This window comes from Lissotriton vulgaris, chromosome 12 (genome assembly GCF_964263255.1).
Source record: "Lissotriton vulgaris chromosome 12, aLisVul1.2, whole genome shotgun sequence".
In the NCBI taxonomy this organism is placed as follows: domain Eukaryota; kingdom Metazoa; phylum Chordata; class Amphibia; order Caudata; family Salamandridae; genus Lissotriton; species Lissotriton vulgaris.
The window spans coordinates 542,540,252-542,557,560 of record NC_141700.1 but is presented as its reverse complement, the minus strand read 5'-3'; the positions used below and the strand labels follow the sequence as shown (position 1 = coordinate 542,557,560).

The following is a 17,309-nucleotide window of genomic DNA, read 5'->3' as shown; positions in this document are numbered from 1 at the left end:
GAAAGATAGGAACTGATGTCAGCACGATGAGGTGGCACTTATATGGGCATAGCAAGGTCACTTCCAATGCTGATGACACTAATGCAGAGCAGACCAATGCAACTGACCGGCACGCAGAGGTACTGCTCAAGATTTTCCGGATCTAGTCTGATGCCAGGAGAATATTATAGGTAGAGGAATCCATGTTTAGAAATCTCTATTAAACGAATCCTTTAGTCTTGCACTAGAAACACAAACTCTTCCATTTGGCGTTAATGATTCTTGTGATAGCTGGTGCTGGAGTTTGTGCCAGGAAGGCTCTACACTCTAATGTGAGATTCAGATCACCATACTCATCGGGTACCATGCAGTCGGCTCAGCGACCGGACGTTGTTGCACAGAAGGTCTCAGTTGTGCCTGGAGAGAAGTTTGGGATACATCTATCTTCAATGGTATTGATGAACATACAGGAGCTGTATGAAGCCGTACTGATGAGGCTAGGCTGGGGCAATGAAAATCAGGGTACAATTGTCTGCTTTTACTTTTCCTAGGACCCTGGGGATTTGGGAAAACAGCGGAAAGGCGTACACAAATTCGCTGGACAATTTGACTGAAAATACCATGCCCCTGGACCCTGGCTGAGAAACCTGCTGGTGTAACACTGCCATTTCTTGTTGGCATTTCTGGGTGGCAATCACATCCAGTGTAAGATGACCACATTAATGGAAGAGATAGTCCACTTGGTCTTGGTGGAATTCAAACTTGTGAACGTACAATAATGTTCAACTGAGTGCGTCCATCGGATCATTTTGGTGTTAAGGGACATTCTACATGGCAACAGACACATGATGAGAAATGGCGCAGTCCCAAAGTAACCAAGCCTCTTCTGAAAGAGACGGGGACCTCGTTCCCCCTTGCTTTATGATGTAAAACATTAATGTTGAGTTGTTTGTGCTAAAGAAGACTGCTTGAACTGCTAGCCTTGGAAGAAACGCTTAGGATCCAGCCTTACGGCTTGAAGATGCAGAATGCTGATGTGGAGCCTCTTTCCTCCATCTCACCATAGACCACTGGTCAACAGTTCCTGTACATCAGCTACCACAGCCATCCATGAAGGCATCTGTTGTAAGCACCACTCTGTCTTATGAAGAGTGGAATGGAAGTCCTGTGCTGAGATTCATAGAGGGATCCTCCACCATACCAGTGCTTGCTGCAGATGTCTCATGCCTTAGACCGTGTCATCCAATGTGTCATGAACTTGCTTCCACAGGGGAGGTCATCAGTGAGAGGTTCCAGTTCTTTTTGGAGAGGGCTCATCCTACTGTTTGACAAAGAAGGTCTTTGCCATGGGCGGAAGTTTTAGCAACATTTCTGAGGAGACAAAAGCTTTTCCCATTTGTGTGTTCAGCATTGCTTCCAATAGCTGCAGTTTGAACACGTTTCTGTGGAAGACTTATTAATGCTCAGTGTTACTCTTAGCATGTGTAATACAGTGATATAAGCAATCATAGAATGCTTTGCCTCTTTTCTTTAATGGAGCCTTGACAAGCAAGTCGTTCAAGTACAGGTATAACTGGTGACCCTAGCACCTGAGGTAAGCACTCACCAGTGCTAGGCACTTTATAAATATCCAACGTGCTGTCTTGAGGCCAAGGGTAGCCCCTTGAATTGGTAGTACTGCTATGCCACTTCAAAGCGGAGGTACTTTCTCTGCTTCCAATGTTTTGAGATGTGGAAATATGCATCCTGAAGATCGATGAATTCCATATAATCAATCCCCTGGAGCATCAGGAGGACTTCCTGAAGTGTTAGTGTGTGAAAGGTTTGTTTCTTCAGGAACTTGTTTAGCACCCGGAGGTCTATAATAGGTTTCTATTGGTCCGTTTTCTTACTTATCAGAAAGAATCTCAAATAAAATCCCTGATTTTTTTTTTGCTTTTGTGACTATGTATTGCTCCTTCGAATTTGATGAACTCTATCTTGTTACCTTGCAAAAATAGCCACACAATTTTTTTTGAATTTTTATTTTTTTTATTAGGGTCAGTGTTATCAGTCTAACCCAGTAGACAACTTGAGTACATTTGTACACATTCAATATATATATACGGCTCATATCATGACAAGTTACAATGGGATTGCCTCAACACAGTACAGCCATGTATCGTCTGCAAACCAAATTGTTTCACTAATTTACCCACCATTTTATTCACACCGAGCATCGCCTCATCCCCGACATCACAAAGTAGCCAAGTCCTTTATTCTGTGGTTTGCGTGGTGTTACGGTATTGTACAAAGGGTGTCCAGAAGTCTTTAGGTCGGGAGGCCTGTGGTAACTCTTCTGCATATACTTCCAGTGTCTCCTTGCAATATGTCATGTCCTTAATTCAGTTCTTAAACCTTGGGGGACGCTTATTACCCCCACCTTATTGCAATGCGGCATTTGGCCAGCAGTAGCGCCACCGCCAGGAAGTTTCTCCTTCTTATCAGTTTTATTTTGTATGTCCCAGCAGGCATGTCAATGAAGTGTGAGGTATTGTTTCAGATAACATATGTGAAAGAGCTGTTGTTACATCACTCCAGTATGGTTGGAGCTGAGGGCATGTCCACGCAATGTGCAAAAAATCTGCCCCCGAGGTGCCACATCTAGGGCCGGTGCCCTCAGTTTTTAAGCCATATTTGTGGAGTTTGGCAGATGTATAGTATATTTGATGTAGGAATTTAAAATGGATTATACGCAAATTACAATTTGGGGTAAGCATTCTCATTAACATGCAGCTGTAATCTCAATCTTCTGTAGCTATCGGGCTACCCACTGCTCTCTCCCATCTTTAAAGTGACCTATTAGGGGGTTGTCATTGCTCTGCCTGTGCCGCAGCATACAACCTCGTTACCAATCGCTGCTGCGTGGGCGCAGTCAGTGAAATTTGCAGAGCATTAAGTGAGATTGGTTCCTCTGGAAATGAGGCATATAATTCCCTGATCGCCATGCGCAGGCGCAGGTATGCAAAGATCTTTAAAGGCGTACAGTGTGTTCTGGGTGACGGGTCATTTCGTGATATAAATTGGCCATGTGGAACCATTGCGCCTATGGTGGTCAGGCCCATCTCCCAAAAGAAATAGCCACACAATAATGCTTTCTTAAGGTGTTTGTAGAGGACCATGCAATAGCTTTATAGATGTCAGCTATGGGCATGTTCAAAGAAAAGTCATAGTATCACCCAGCTTGTGGATGGAGAGCAGCCTGGGCTGGTACGTAGAGTCCTTTTGACTTTCAGGTAACAGGGCTGGAGCCATTAAATGATCCTGTGAGGTGTACTTTATGAGGCAGTGCAAAGGAAACAAAAATCTGTTGTGTTTTACGGACAGGTTAAGTCCCATCTATATAATACATGAGAGCATGCTTCAAGTCAGCTGTGTGAAGAGCTTTCTCGGCTACCAGGTCAGGGTGTGGATAAAAGACTGGGAGCTCAACTGTGTGGTTAAGGAGGAATGGGCAGATAATCATAGGTAGGAACTTGGGGTTGGTACTAAGAACCAGCCTGTCAACATGGACCTGGAAGAAAGATTCCTGTAATGTGAGGGCCTGGAGCTCAAAAAATTTGTCTAAGGGATGTTATAGCTACCAGAATGGCATCCTTCCAGGAGAAAAACGGCAAAGAGCAAGAATGCAGTGATTTAAAGGGAGGTCCCATGAGTCTGGTGAGGAAGATATTCAGATTCCAGACTGGGGCAGTTTGCACTATAGGTGGGATGAAATGTTTAAGGCCCTCCATAAAGGCCCGAACAACAGAAATGTTTTAAGAGTGACCTGTATTCCCAGTCTGCATTTATGTGGCAATAACAGCTAGGTGCAGTTGAATGGAGGTCTAGGCTAATCCTGACTTTTGCAGTTGTAGGATATGGCAAATAATGTCTCGTACTGTAGGCTTGATAGGGTTTATATGTCTCAGGTTAAAGTATTGGGAAAACAGTTCCTACTTAGCAGCATGGCAGATAAGTTTAGTAGGTCAACAGTCTTCCTTCAGTTTGTACATACACTTGAGTTACGTTAAGTTAAGGTAAGGTAAGCAAACTCCTGGACCACAGGAGCCATATCACAAGGTTGAGCTGCCTGGGATCCCGGGGTCTGACCCTGCCTTGATTTTGTTTGATTAGGTCCAGCTTGTTGGGGAGATTGTCTGTTGTGTGGGGCAAGCATCATCTCTACAAGGGTCGAGAACCATGGTAGTCTGGCCCACTTGGGAACAACCAGGATGAGGGTGAAGGAGGTTCACCATAGTTTCCTCATTATGTATGGTAGAAATGGGGGGCATTTGCAAAGATCCCTGATCAGTTCATCCACAGAACATTGTACAAGGACTGGAGGTGTGGCATCCTGGAGACGATCTTTGGGCATTTTGTTTTTTTTGCACTTAGCGAAAAGGTCGATGTTGGGGATGCCCCACTGACGAAAGTAAGGGCGTCAGATTTGTGGGCGTTGCTCCCACTTGTAGATTTGTTGGTGGGTCCTGTTGGGCATCTCTGCTAAGTCATTATCTACCCCTGGGAGATAATCCACAAGGAGGCGTACTTGATGATGAATCACCCAATGCCGAAGTCACTGCATTGATGCTGAACACTAAGGGACAGTGTGCCACCTTGCTTTGTAGGTAAAACATGTCAGTCATGTTGCTGATCTGCACCAGATGTACTTTGCCATGGAGAAAGGCTGAGAGATCTAGGTGAATGGCTAAAATTTACAGATGGTTTATGTTGAGACCACATTGATGAAGTAGCCACAGGATCCTGGACTGTTATGTTGTTGACATGTCCCCCTACAGCCGGCAAGTACTACGCCCACAGTGATGGTAACCTGCAGAACTGAGTGTGTGGACAGCCTGACCTGCAATAGATTGTTGCTGTTTCACTACTGCAGAAAGCGATGGATGGCAGCCCTTATCAACACTACATTTTCCCAATGACTCTTCGATTTCGACCACTGATCTGAAAGGGGCTCTTGAAGTGGGTGCATATGGAGCCTTGCATGCGGGACTATGGCTATTCATGAGGCCATCATATCGAAGAGGTGCATTACAGTTAAAACTCTAAGAAAGAGTGGCTGAAAAAGAGGCAGAACCTGCTGGTCTGCCACTACCGTTTTAGCCCTGCTGTAAGCTTTGGTCAACGCTGTATTTAGGACTGACCCCAGGAAGGGTTAGACTTGAAGTGGCTTGAGGTGGGACTTGGTCGCATTTACGGTAAACCATAAGCTCTGTAGTAGAGAGATTTTGGGCTGGGTGTGGGGTAGGAATCCTGTTTGCTTGCATTCTTGATAAACTGGTCATCTAGGCAGGGGCAGAAGTGAGTCATGACTGCCTCCAAATATTGGAGGGGGAGCTCGGTTCTGGAGAATGTCTCCACCAAGAAGTCATCCTCCTCTGGGCTGACATATATGTCCACCTTGTGATGGGCAGCTGTGCAGTTAATAACGCTATGGTACGCTGTGGTGTCATCTGCAGGAGATGCCCTAACAGGGACACTGTCATGGTCAGGGTTCCCCGGAAGAGTCCACGTCATTATCTTCCCAAGGCTTATCAGTGGGGTGTGGGTAGAATGGGATGGCAAACTCCTATGCTGGACAGTAGTGGCTTGGATTGTCCAGAGATTTTCATCCTTTAAGCAAGCTCTCTACAAGTCAGTGCATTTTTGTTTGTTTGAGGTTAACAAAACGGCATTGAGAGGGTGAAGGTCTACAAAAATACCTTCTGTCACTGGTATCTTCTCAATGGCTCCTTTGGCCAACAGTCTGCACTTCCTGCTGCAAAAGAGAAAGATAGACCCCCGCCAGCCAGTCTGAGGAGTGTGTAAGGTTGGGGGAGTTTAAAAAAATGGCAAGACGCAACCTGTAGAATGATTTGCAGGGCCCACTTGTCCATAGTTATTGCCTGCCTCCCTGGTAGAAAATGTCAGATTCGGCCTCCAACAGGGTGGCTGTGTCCCAACAGGGGCATGCTAACAAGGCTTGGGGGTATGCAGCCATGAAAAGGCTGGAGGGATTGCTGTTCTGGTTGGGTCTGTTAGCGATACTGGAAGCCCCTCCTAAAGCCTCAATAAATGGCTGGTGCAGCTGGTAGGTAGGAGAAGGATGGCCCACGGAGAGCTGTGGCCCTTTTATCTTTGAAGCACTCCTGGGCTGACCTGCTTTATCCCTGAAAAGGAGGGAAACATTAAAATATATTCCCGACTGATCTCCCTGCTCCCCTACCCAGAAAAAGTTCGCTAGAAAACCATCAACAAACAGATCACCAAATACCTGAAACTCAACCACCTACTCAACACCTCACAATCAGAATTTCATGCCAACCACAGCACAAGAACATGCAGATTGCCACCACAGAAATCAAAACACTCCTCAACTGCAGCAAAACCATGGCCTTACTCCTCCTCGACCTCTCTGCTGCGTTCAACACCGTATATCACCACACCCTCATCGACAGACTGAACAAAGTTGGCATACCACAAAACACCCTTAAGTGGATCACCTCCTTCCTCTCAGGATGGACTCAGATCATCCGTAGGCCTCCCTTCACCCCTGCACCCAAGGACATCATATTCGCAGAAGCCAAGGACCCCTCCAACGCCAAAACCAACTTCTGCAATGCCATGACAGACGTAGCCAAATGGATGAGGGACAGCTGACTCAAACTCAACTCCATCAAAATTGAAGTACTGATCTTCAGGAAGAACACCTACACATGGGACCACAGTTAGTGGCCAGCGGAGCTCAGACCAACACCCACACCGACAGACCATGTACGCAACCTGAGCATCATCCTCGACAGCCAACTAACCATGAAAAAAACAAGTCAATGCAGTTGCTTCCTCCTGCTTCCACACCCTTTGCAGAATCTTCAGATGGATCCCAATCAGCACAAGAAAGACAGTCACACAGGCCCTCATACTAAGCCGCCTGGACTATGGCAACGCTCTCAACAACAGAATAACCACCCAGCTCCACCATAGACTCCAGAACAAACAGAACACCAGAGCCAGACTCAACCTGAACTTCCCCAGACGGACACGCAACACCCCACCTCAGAAACCTCCACTGGCTACCCATCCAGAAGAGATGCCAAGTTCAAGATCATCGCGCATGAATACAACGCTCTACACAACCAAGGACCATTGATTGAGCTTTCACCTATCCGCAAGACAATTAACTGCACTCTGCCCGTCTCGCCCTTGCGCATACCCCACGCATCCTTCGCAGCAGGGATCACTCTTTCTCTTACATCGCTGCCAAGACCTGGAATACTCTGCCTCTCCACTTAAGTACAGCACCCTTCCTGGCAGAATTCAGAAAGAAACTCAAGACCTGGATTTTTGACAGAGACACAACACTCTCAGTACCCAGAGACCCCTAGGGGTCATAGTGCTGCACTATACAATTGCTGATCGATCAATTGCAACTGACCTAGACAGATCCTGAATAGTCCGTGGAATGTATCCTGGTGCCCCTGCAAAGGGCCACACAGGTAAAAATAGCTTTACCAAGAGAGCGAGCGGTCCACAGCGAATGGGAAACTTGGCTGCACCACCCCCATCCTGCATGGCTGGAGAAAGAATGACATGTGCATCTTTTGGGAACATGGGCAATACTTGGGCCACTAAGTCCTACTAGGTGTGAGAGTAGCATCCTAAGAGACAGCTGATACTTACAAGGATAAGGGACAGACTTGTAGATGAGAAGGATCCCCCCCCCTTACCAATGGTCTTCCTCCTCTTCAATTATCTGTCATGTGTAGTATCAGGGAACAAATCTGGGTTTTCCTGGCAGACTGAAGCCTGTACCACATGCCTCTCAGGAGTGTGGTGTGGCTGAGAAAGTCTGGGTCACCTGGAGCTGGAACCTGTTGATCTGCCAATTAACAGGAGGGCCTGAGCAGATGATTGCTCTGATTTCTAGAAGCGTGTCAGTATGAATCTCATTAAAGGGAGGGATGGGCTCATTGCTCCTTTGGCCAGGCTGAAGCACCCCGATAAAGACATTGGTCTTAACTTCCTAAGTAGGAAGGTGAAGAACGAGGAACTCCATCGCCCTTCGCACCATCATGAATGAGTCACTTTCTTCCATGACAGGGCCTGGAGGCAAAACCAGTCCTGTGTCAGGAGGATACCCAGACCACTGGCATCCTGGAGGTCCCTATTGTAGTTACCCTCCTTATATGACTGGGTATTTTCGCCCGCAGGATCATATTCATTATTAGCAGAATCCGTGCCAAACAATTCGTGAAGGACATGAACTCTTCCGAAGGGCAAAGACACCTTGTCAGAGTCAGAAGGGTGGCTGAACAGCTGCAGCTCCTCAGTCAAGGTCAAGCTAGTGCCATACAGCGCTGTAGGTTGGCCATCTTCCGAAGTTGATGGCGCTGGCGTCCGTGCATTGCGTTCTGGTGTGGTTTGTGGCACCAGAGCAGGAACCAGCACCAAAATCGGTCCAGAACCCAGAATGAAATCAGGCAGCTCAGCTGGTGCAGAGGGAGTACCCACCAGTGGAGGCCCAGTTGTGAGGCCTCTCGGCTCCTTCGACCAAAGGCGTGCCAATGTTAAAGCTTTTTCTGATGTGCAATTTTGGCTGACCAAGTATTTGAGAAAATGAGTACTTTTAATGATGTATATGACCATAACCAATGAAATTATGATTTTACACATATAATGATAGAATTATCTCATTTAGAAGTGTGATTAATAATGTAGTATAGTTATGCCACATTTGTGTGTGACACACCATTATTTTGAAATGGATGGAGGTTCTGGTGTTCTTCTCATCCTGCTGCTGCTCATTCTCGTTCCCAATCAGTTATATACTGCAAGTCTTCTCTCCCCACAGTTTCCACGGAACACAAAGCACTATGACATAAATGGACTGCAGTGATAGAAAGCATCTATTGTGAATAAAACTTTTCACCATGTACCAGATGTATCATTTTGAAGGATTTCCGCTGCTACAAAATTGTTTTTGATTTGCCAATGCAACCTACCCATGAGCAATTCATGCTGAATTTGCAGTTATTTTAATTAATAGGTATAAATTGGGTATAAATTGATAGATCGGAAACAACTTTGCATTTTCGTCCAGAAGCTCTGTCCGATTATTCTGAGATTTTCTTCCTCACTTAGAATGCTGTCAGTGCTCTTTTTGAGTCCGACACTTCGAATTTTGAGAGATTAACCTCTTCGGTGCTCCGGACAGCCCCCGGCCGCCTGTCACAGTGGGCGTGTGCGGAAGACGGCTGGGGGCCATCCGTTTTCAAAATGTGTGGAATTTTCCCGCACAGCGAGAGAATTCGCGCCGAAGTGAAGCGGTTATATTGACTAACTACGGGTTCTGTAGTGATATGTGATTCTGTATACTATTCCTGTACCTTAATGGCAAATTACGCATTTTCTCTCTTATGCATTTACTAATGACTAGCAGCCGGTCAGAACGTTGTCCGGGTATGAATTGCTGCCGGCCAGTAGTATATTGTTTTGTAGCATTTCTTTTTGATAGCATTTCTTATCTGTGACAGGCCTGTGAAACGCTCAGATTCACAGTGCACTGCTGATGCACTTAAGAGTGCGCATTCAGTAGTGTGTGAACTCGAGTTTCCCTACTTTATTTTTCCTTGCAATATTATATAGCGCAAACTCGACAACATGGCATGAGCACAATTTACATTACAGAAGAACACATTCATTTGTGGTAGGCACGGGGAGACAAAGCAATTTGCCTGGAATTACAGGATGTCGAGCTGTTGCAGAGATTCGAACGTAGCTCCCCAGCTCTAAAGTTCGCAATTCTAGAACTTGTGGCGGGAGGTGTGTCTAAAAGTGTATGTCGGTGAGGGCCATCAATGAGAGAGACCTGTGCATTTTTAGGTCTCGCGACCTATCTATGTGCGCAAGCGCATCGAGCGGAGCGAGAATTCAAGTGGCGAAAACATTGTGAAACCAAAGGGCTTTCAGCCCCGCGGTTTTCATGCAGTTCACGTGAACCACGTGATTAAACATGCACGCGCATTCAGGGCCAGCCCAGCACATCAAAGGGCTTCTCCTCCCCTAATTATTCATGGCCGGCCGTACTTTCAGTTTCCCGAAACGGCTTCTCCTCACCTAATTAGGGGAGGAGAAGTCAGTACTCTGCCTCTGCCCACTTTGAGCCTCGCAGGCAGGCCGTGGCCAATTGCTGCTTGTTTGTATTTGCTTCGGCTGCCATTCTTTATTTCACTTTGTCTCCGTGCGTGCATTTATTTTTACTTGCAGAGCCTTTTTCCAATACTCGAACTCGTGTGATCATTTTGGAGGTGGGAGGATCACACATTGTTTGTGGCGACGGGATGTGGGTCTCAGCAGTTCCTCGAGTACTGCTACTTGTTTTCCTTGTGTTCGTTGCCAGTAAACACAGCTGGCTTACACGCCGAGAGCACCGAGGAACAGTAGGAAAACACATTTGAAAGCGTTTGTACAGCCCGTTTGGCAATCCTTCTGCAGGTCGGCTTTGAATTTATTTTTACTTGCAGAGCCTTTTTCCAATACTTGAACTCGTGTGATCATTTTGGAGGTGGGAGGATCACACATTGTTTGTGGCGACAGGATGTGGGTCTCAGCAGTTCCTCGAGTACTGCTACTTGTTTTCCTTGTGTTCGTTGCCAGTAAACACAGCTGGCTTACAAGCCGAGAGCACCGAGGAACAGTAGGAAAACACATTTGAAAGCGTTTGTACAGCCCGTTTAGCAATCCTTCTGCAGGTCGGCTTTGATCAAGGGATTCTTGAGAGAAGGCAACAATCTTTTCTTCTTGTCCTGGGACATTAAACTCCGAGGTCAGACTCAGTCAAAAATGAGAAAAAGGAAAGGTCAACAAGCTTACTAGCAACGCCACTCACACATGCAACGCCACTCACACATGCAACGCCACTCACACATGCAACGCCACTCACACATGCAACGCCACTCACACATGCAACGCAACTCACCCACGCAACCCCACTCACACACGCAACCCCACTCACACACGCAACGCAACTCATCAACGCAACGCCACTCAGCAACGCCACTCATACATGCAGCGCCACTCACCCACGCAACACCACTCACCCACGCAACGCCACTCACCCACGCAACGCCACTCACACATGCAACGCCACTCACACATGCAACGCCACTCACACATGCAACGCCAGTCACTCAAAGCAACGCACTCACGCAACGCCACTCACACACACAACGCCACTCACACACACAACGCCACTCACACACACAACGCCACTCACACACACAACGCCACTCATCCACGCAACATCACTCATCCACGCAACGCAACTCATCCACACACCCCACTCATCCACGCAACGCCACTCACACATGCAACGCCACTCACACATGCAACGCCACTCACACATGCAACGCCACTCACACACGCAACGCCACTCACACACGCAACGCCACTCACACACGCAACGCCACTCACACACGCAACGCCACTCACACATGCAACGCGACTCACCCACGCAACCTCACTCACCCACGCAACGCCACTCACACCCACGCAGTGCCACTTTTACCCACGCAAGCCCACTCTCACACACGCAACGCCACACTCACCCATGCAACGCAACTCACACACGCAACGCCACTCACCCACGCAACGCCACTCACCCACGCAACGCCACTCACCCACGCAACGCCACTCACCCACGCAACGCCACTCACCCACGCAACGCCACTCACCCACGCAACGCCACTCGACCACGCAACAACAATCACACATGCAACACCACTCACCCAAAGGCACTCACACCCACGCAGTGCCACTTTAACCCACACTGTGCAGTGCACAATAGGTCTCGCAGTAGGAAAGTTGGAGCTATTGGTTTTGTAAGTGACAAAGCCCTTTATGTTTTTAAAATGAAAACAAAAATAAAAGGCATTGCTATTTGCAATTGCCTACCAGGACAAGGGCCTATCAGTCATCTTGGTTCTATTAGATCTATCGGCAGCGTTCGACACCGTATCTCATTCCATCTTAATCCAACGGTTGTCGAGCGCTGGCCTTAAGAACAAAGCCCTTGAGTGGCTAAAGAGTTTCCTAGCTGATCGTACCCAGAGAGTCACCATGGGTACATATCGCTTGGCGGAAATTGAGATCTCTAAGGGGGTGCCACAGGGCTCATGCCTGAGCCCCACGCTCTTTAATATCTATGTGGCACCCCTGGCAGGAGTGTTGCGTAGATCCGGCTTTGTCCCCGTATCCTACGCAGATGACACAACTCCTGTTCCCCTTCAAATCTCTTTCCGCCGAAGTTAGGAACTCTTTCCCAGCTGGCATGAAAGCAGTGGCACATTGGATGTCCTCCAACTATCTCCAATGTAATGTCAGCAAAACGGAGATCATGCTATTTGGGGAAGCTAAGATACTCTGGACTCCGGATTGGTGGCCTGCAGAGCTGGGGGCTGTCCCTGAACCCAAGCAGATTGTGAAGAACTTGGGTATTCGGCTTGACCATGACCTGTCTCTTAAACAGCATACCAGTTATATATCAGGGATATGCTTCCATACTATCGGCCTGCTTCGCAAAGTCTTCCCTCTTCTACCTAACTCAGTGAGGAAAACCCTCGTTCAAGCACTTATACTGAGTCGGATAGACTATTGCAACGGTCTGCTAATATCAGCCAATGAAGGAGTGCTAGATAAACTGCAGGTCATTCAGAACACGGCAGCTCGCGTTTTTCTGAACGCCCCTCCGAGAACTCCCTCCAAACCCCTCCTTGAGCAACTGCACTGGCTCCCAGTTAGACAAAGGGCCAAATTTAAAATTTGCTGCCTAATCCACAAGTGTCTGAACGGACAGAGACCTACTTATCTTGAACGGAGATTTGTTCCTTATGTCCCAGCACGGTCCCTCAGATCAAGTACCAATCTCTTACTTGTGGTCCCCCATGTCAAAAAAGCCAGGCATGGAGGTAGAGCTCTATCCACTTTAGGTCCAAAGTTGTGGAACAAACTACCACTGAACTTAAGACAATGCAAAGAACACCTAACATTCCGCAAGCAATTAAAAACTATCCTATTCAAAAATGAAATCTAAACTCATCAGTATATAAACTCAGTATGTTCGCAGATTTACCGGTCAAAAGCGCAGAGATACTCCTGTTGGAGTGATTCTAGCGCTATACAAAACCACAAATAAATAAATAAATAAATAAATAAATAAATAATAGCTCCAACTTTCCTACTGCGAGACCTATTGGCAACGCCAGTGCTTGTTTTTAATGTTTGGATAAGGTAAGTATGGGTATAGGGGTATATGTTTTGGGGTACTGAGGTATATGTTTTGGGGTTTTGGGGTATTTTAAGGGTTCAGATATAGTTTTGGGTTATGGGGTACAGGGGTATTTTTAGGGTTCAGGGCTAGGTTTGAGGTATTTTTAGTGTTCAGGGGTAGGTTTGGGTTTTGGGGTACAGGGGTATTTTTTAGGGTTCAGGGCAATGGTTTGGGTTTTGGGGTACAGGGGTATTTTTAGGGTTCAGGGCTAAGTTTGGGTTTTGGGGTACAGGGGTATTTTAGGGTTATGGGGTAGGTTTGGGTTTTGGGGTACAGGGGCATTTTTAGGGTTCAGGGCTAGGTTTGGGTTTTGGGGTACAGGGGTATTTTAGGGTTCAGGGGTAGGTTTGGGTTTTGGGGTACAGGGGTATTTTTAGGGTTCAGGGGTATGTTTGGGTTTTGGGGTACAGGGGTATTTTTAGGGTTAAGATGGGTTAGTGTTTAAGGGTGTTGGGGTATTTTAAGGAGAAAGCGTGGGTTATGATTATGGGGTGCAGGGGTATTTAAAGGGAGCAGGGTGGGATTAGCACACGATAACGTACCACACGCCCCCAGCGCTTGTCACGCCCCCAGCACAACGCAGACACGCCCACGAGGGTCTACGTTGCTGGCACGGTTCTTTTACCTTTTAAATGTATATGGTGGGCGTCTGCATAGCCTATGTCCTTCTGCTGCAACTGCCCTTTCCAAAGCTGTATTGGGTGTTGTGATTGGTGCTGTGGTTCCTGATATTACCCGCATCAAAGGTTTGGGCTCTCTCTTTATTATATTAGTATGGATTAGGTATTAAGCCTTTAAAATGTAATTTTAATCAAGAACTCAGATTCTTGAGTGGTCCCAGTTTCTGATTATGATTATACTATGCTAAGTTTGTGTTATTGATAGGGACGATAGTCTCTTACAGGTACATCACAGAGAAGACTCATGGAGCTGCACTACAGAAGGTAAAATTTGGGGTTCACCAAAATTGGGGTTCTGAAGATTATTGGAGTTCAGCTTCAACATCACAGAGTACCAGTCACATGCCAAAAAACCACAGCATGGCTTCGCACAACTCCTCAAATTGCCCCGGCGTTGTGGACGGCCCTGGAAATTCGGTTTGCTGCAGGACATAACTGTGAATCAGTTTTGGGATATCGAGAGTGGAGGACGTGGTCAATTCTGCCCTGGAGTACTTGTTTTCTTTTCTTAGGCTTACCTGAGGATTTGGACCGCAAGGATAATCTGTTGTGGAAACGGCCTTGGGAATGGGACTGAGACCTGCCTTTGGACCTTGGCTGGTCATGACGTGAAGTCTTGCGCTGTTTCGCCACAAAGGGATTCACTTCCCAGTCCTGGAACAGACAGTGCCGGTCTTAAAGAGTCGTGGTCCGACCCCATGCACCACAGGCAACCCATAAGTAGGTGAGTCACAAGCTTCAGTATGCTACATTTCCCATGTGGTTTGGTATCATAGATGCAAATGGCATTTTCTCTCACACACTGTAGCATTTTCATCAAAATTTCACTCTCAAGAGAGATGAGGGGAAGCTCTGAATCCCCGCCTGTTAGCGCAGAAAGAAAGTAACTGGATAGCATCTATATAGGGCCCGAACATCATAACCAGGATGGACCGACGCAGGTGCACAACCACATGGCACCAGATATCTGCGTGTAGAAGAACTACTTAAGATTATCCGGATCTGAATCCTGGATAGTATTTTAAAAGGTGAAGAACCTGTGGTTAGAAGTTTGCATCAGAAGTTCATTTGAATTGAAATCCATCTAATATTGATTAAAAAATGACGCCATGTAACTTTTATGACCGCAGAATCTCTAAGAATACTGTATATAGAGAACATTTAAGGAAATGCAGATATTCATGGTTTTAAAAGAGTAAACAATAGCGTATAAAACAAAACCATTATAGTTTGATTTTAAAATAAATGCAACATTATATTGCTAAACAGGTTAGTACTTTCGTCACTCTGCTCCATAAACTGATCGCACATGTGAATACAAACATACAAATGGGCAAAAAAATCCAACATTAATAATATATACGCAATGCACACTTACGTTCTGAGGAATGTACACGTGTACACAGTCGTTATTTCTGCCCTGATAAACAGTTCACTTTCAAAATTACAAATACAATACTTAATAACCGTATACGTGCAGCAATCAGAGATGATAACAAACTCAAATTCAAGGACATAAAAACATGATATAGTCTATAATCAGAGTGCACGCATTTGGGAAATTTATAGTTCATGGAAAATAATTTCTCTTGTAACGGGTAGGTGACCATGGAAGAAAGAATGGTTTCCCACAGAAGGGTATGGTGACAGATGCATCGAGACAGTTAACCTATTGGGCTGTGAATTCATACAACTGAAGTCAAATTATAGATCAAAGAATAGACTGCTACAGCAGAAGCACTCGCCTACCTTTCAGAGTCCAGAAGCTCTTCATGAATGCTTCCTGTTGACAACCGCTGCAACACCAGCTCTTGGGGGTCATAGTGCTGGTTGTGAATTCATACAGCTGAAGTCAAATTATAGATTAAAGAATAGACTGCTACAGCAGAAGCACTCGCCTACCTTTCAGAGTCCAGAAGCTCTTCATGAATGCTTCCTGTTGACAACCGCTGCAACACGAGCTCTTGGGGGTCATAGTGCTGGTTGTTCTCAAAGTGCAGAATTATATTCCTCACATTTCCAGGTTTAACTAGGTGTTAAACAAGAGGCAAAATGTTATGTGTGCCCATAGTGACCATACATATTCTCAAGACACCCCGCACAACTAAAGCATTGACAAATGATTTAGATGCAACTGCTGGTCATCATCTATATTTATATCAATGCATGATGGAGAAATATGTAAACTGCTTTGGGCTACAAGTTCCCAGCCACTGTAAACTACTTTTGTGTTTTATGCACCTATGCAACTATGGTCTCAATCATGAATCACAGAAGGAGGGACAAAGTTCATTTCTACCCTTTGTATAAAGGGTCTTCTGAGCACTGTGTTGCAAGGCTTGCATATGCATTTTTCTAATGTTACCTATATTACAAATCTGGCTGTATACTAACTTGGTTATTGCTTGAGGACTAAATGCACCAGGGTGCTTGGTGCAGGGCCCAGAAAGCAGGCAGCAGGTTTAAACGGTGCAGATAATTCACTTGTGCCATGCTTGTTTTTTGAGACTCATTAACAAGCTAGAAAAGGAACATTTTTCTGATGCACTTTTTATAAACACAACTTTGGCAGCTAGAATATGCTATAAGGAGAAACCACAAATAGTGTATAACAATCACATAGTGTAAAAAACAATAAGGGAATGAAAAGAACAATCTTTGTTATAAATACACCCTTTATGCTCCTACAGCTTATTCTCATTTATAGAAATTGGTAGCCCTTAAAACTAGCCAAAAAGTCTTAGAAACCACATGATCCTAATTGCTAGGGGTGGTTACACAGTGGGAAATGTGTTATGACAAATTATGAGTGGTGGAACAAGCCATTAGATGAAATAATACATTTATAAAATATGTTCATTTTATATGAATTTAGACATGCGGGCCAAAGGGGTGTAGAACAATACAGCGTATAAAGAAAAGGTGCACTGGTCCGATAACAGTTCAAGTCTGTGTGGCTTTGTGTGGCGCTTTGGAATAAAGGGAACCAAGGGGAGGGCTAGCTTGCTAAGGGGTTAGAGAGAGTATTCCATACAACAAGTCTGGTAAATAAGAAGGTTCAATGACAAAATGTAGAAGTAAAAAATATCAACACCCTATACTTAAACAGGTAAGTACAAAAATAGTGAGAAAAAAAAAATCGATGTAAAAAATATAGTTGTACAAAATATCGAAATATATATATATATATATATATATTATATATATATATATAATAAAATAATAAATATTAAATATGTTAAATAATACAATTAATATAAAAAAGTAAAGTAGATTTAATATAAATTTAAAAAATATAATAAACT

General features: G+C 45.4%; 1 protein-coding gene across 2 annotated transcripts in view; it reads right to left on the bottom strand.

Moving 5' to 3' along the window:
• ARHGEF11 (Rho guanine nucleotide exchange factor 11) overlaps positions 1–17,309 on the bottom strand; it is a 1,046,032-nt gene that overhangs the window by 438,427 nt on the left and 590,296 nt on the right. For both annotated transcript variants that reach the window (XM_086945337.1, XM_086945338.1), the window contains exon 22: positions 15,907–16,033. In XM_086945337.1, the coding sequence (XP_086801463.1) occupies positions 15,907–16,033 (127 nt within the window). The remainder of the gene's footprint in view (positions 1–15,906; positions 16,034–17,309) is intronic.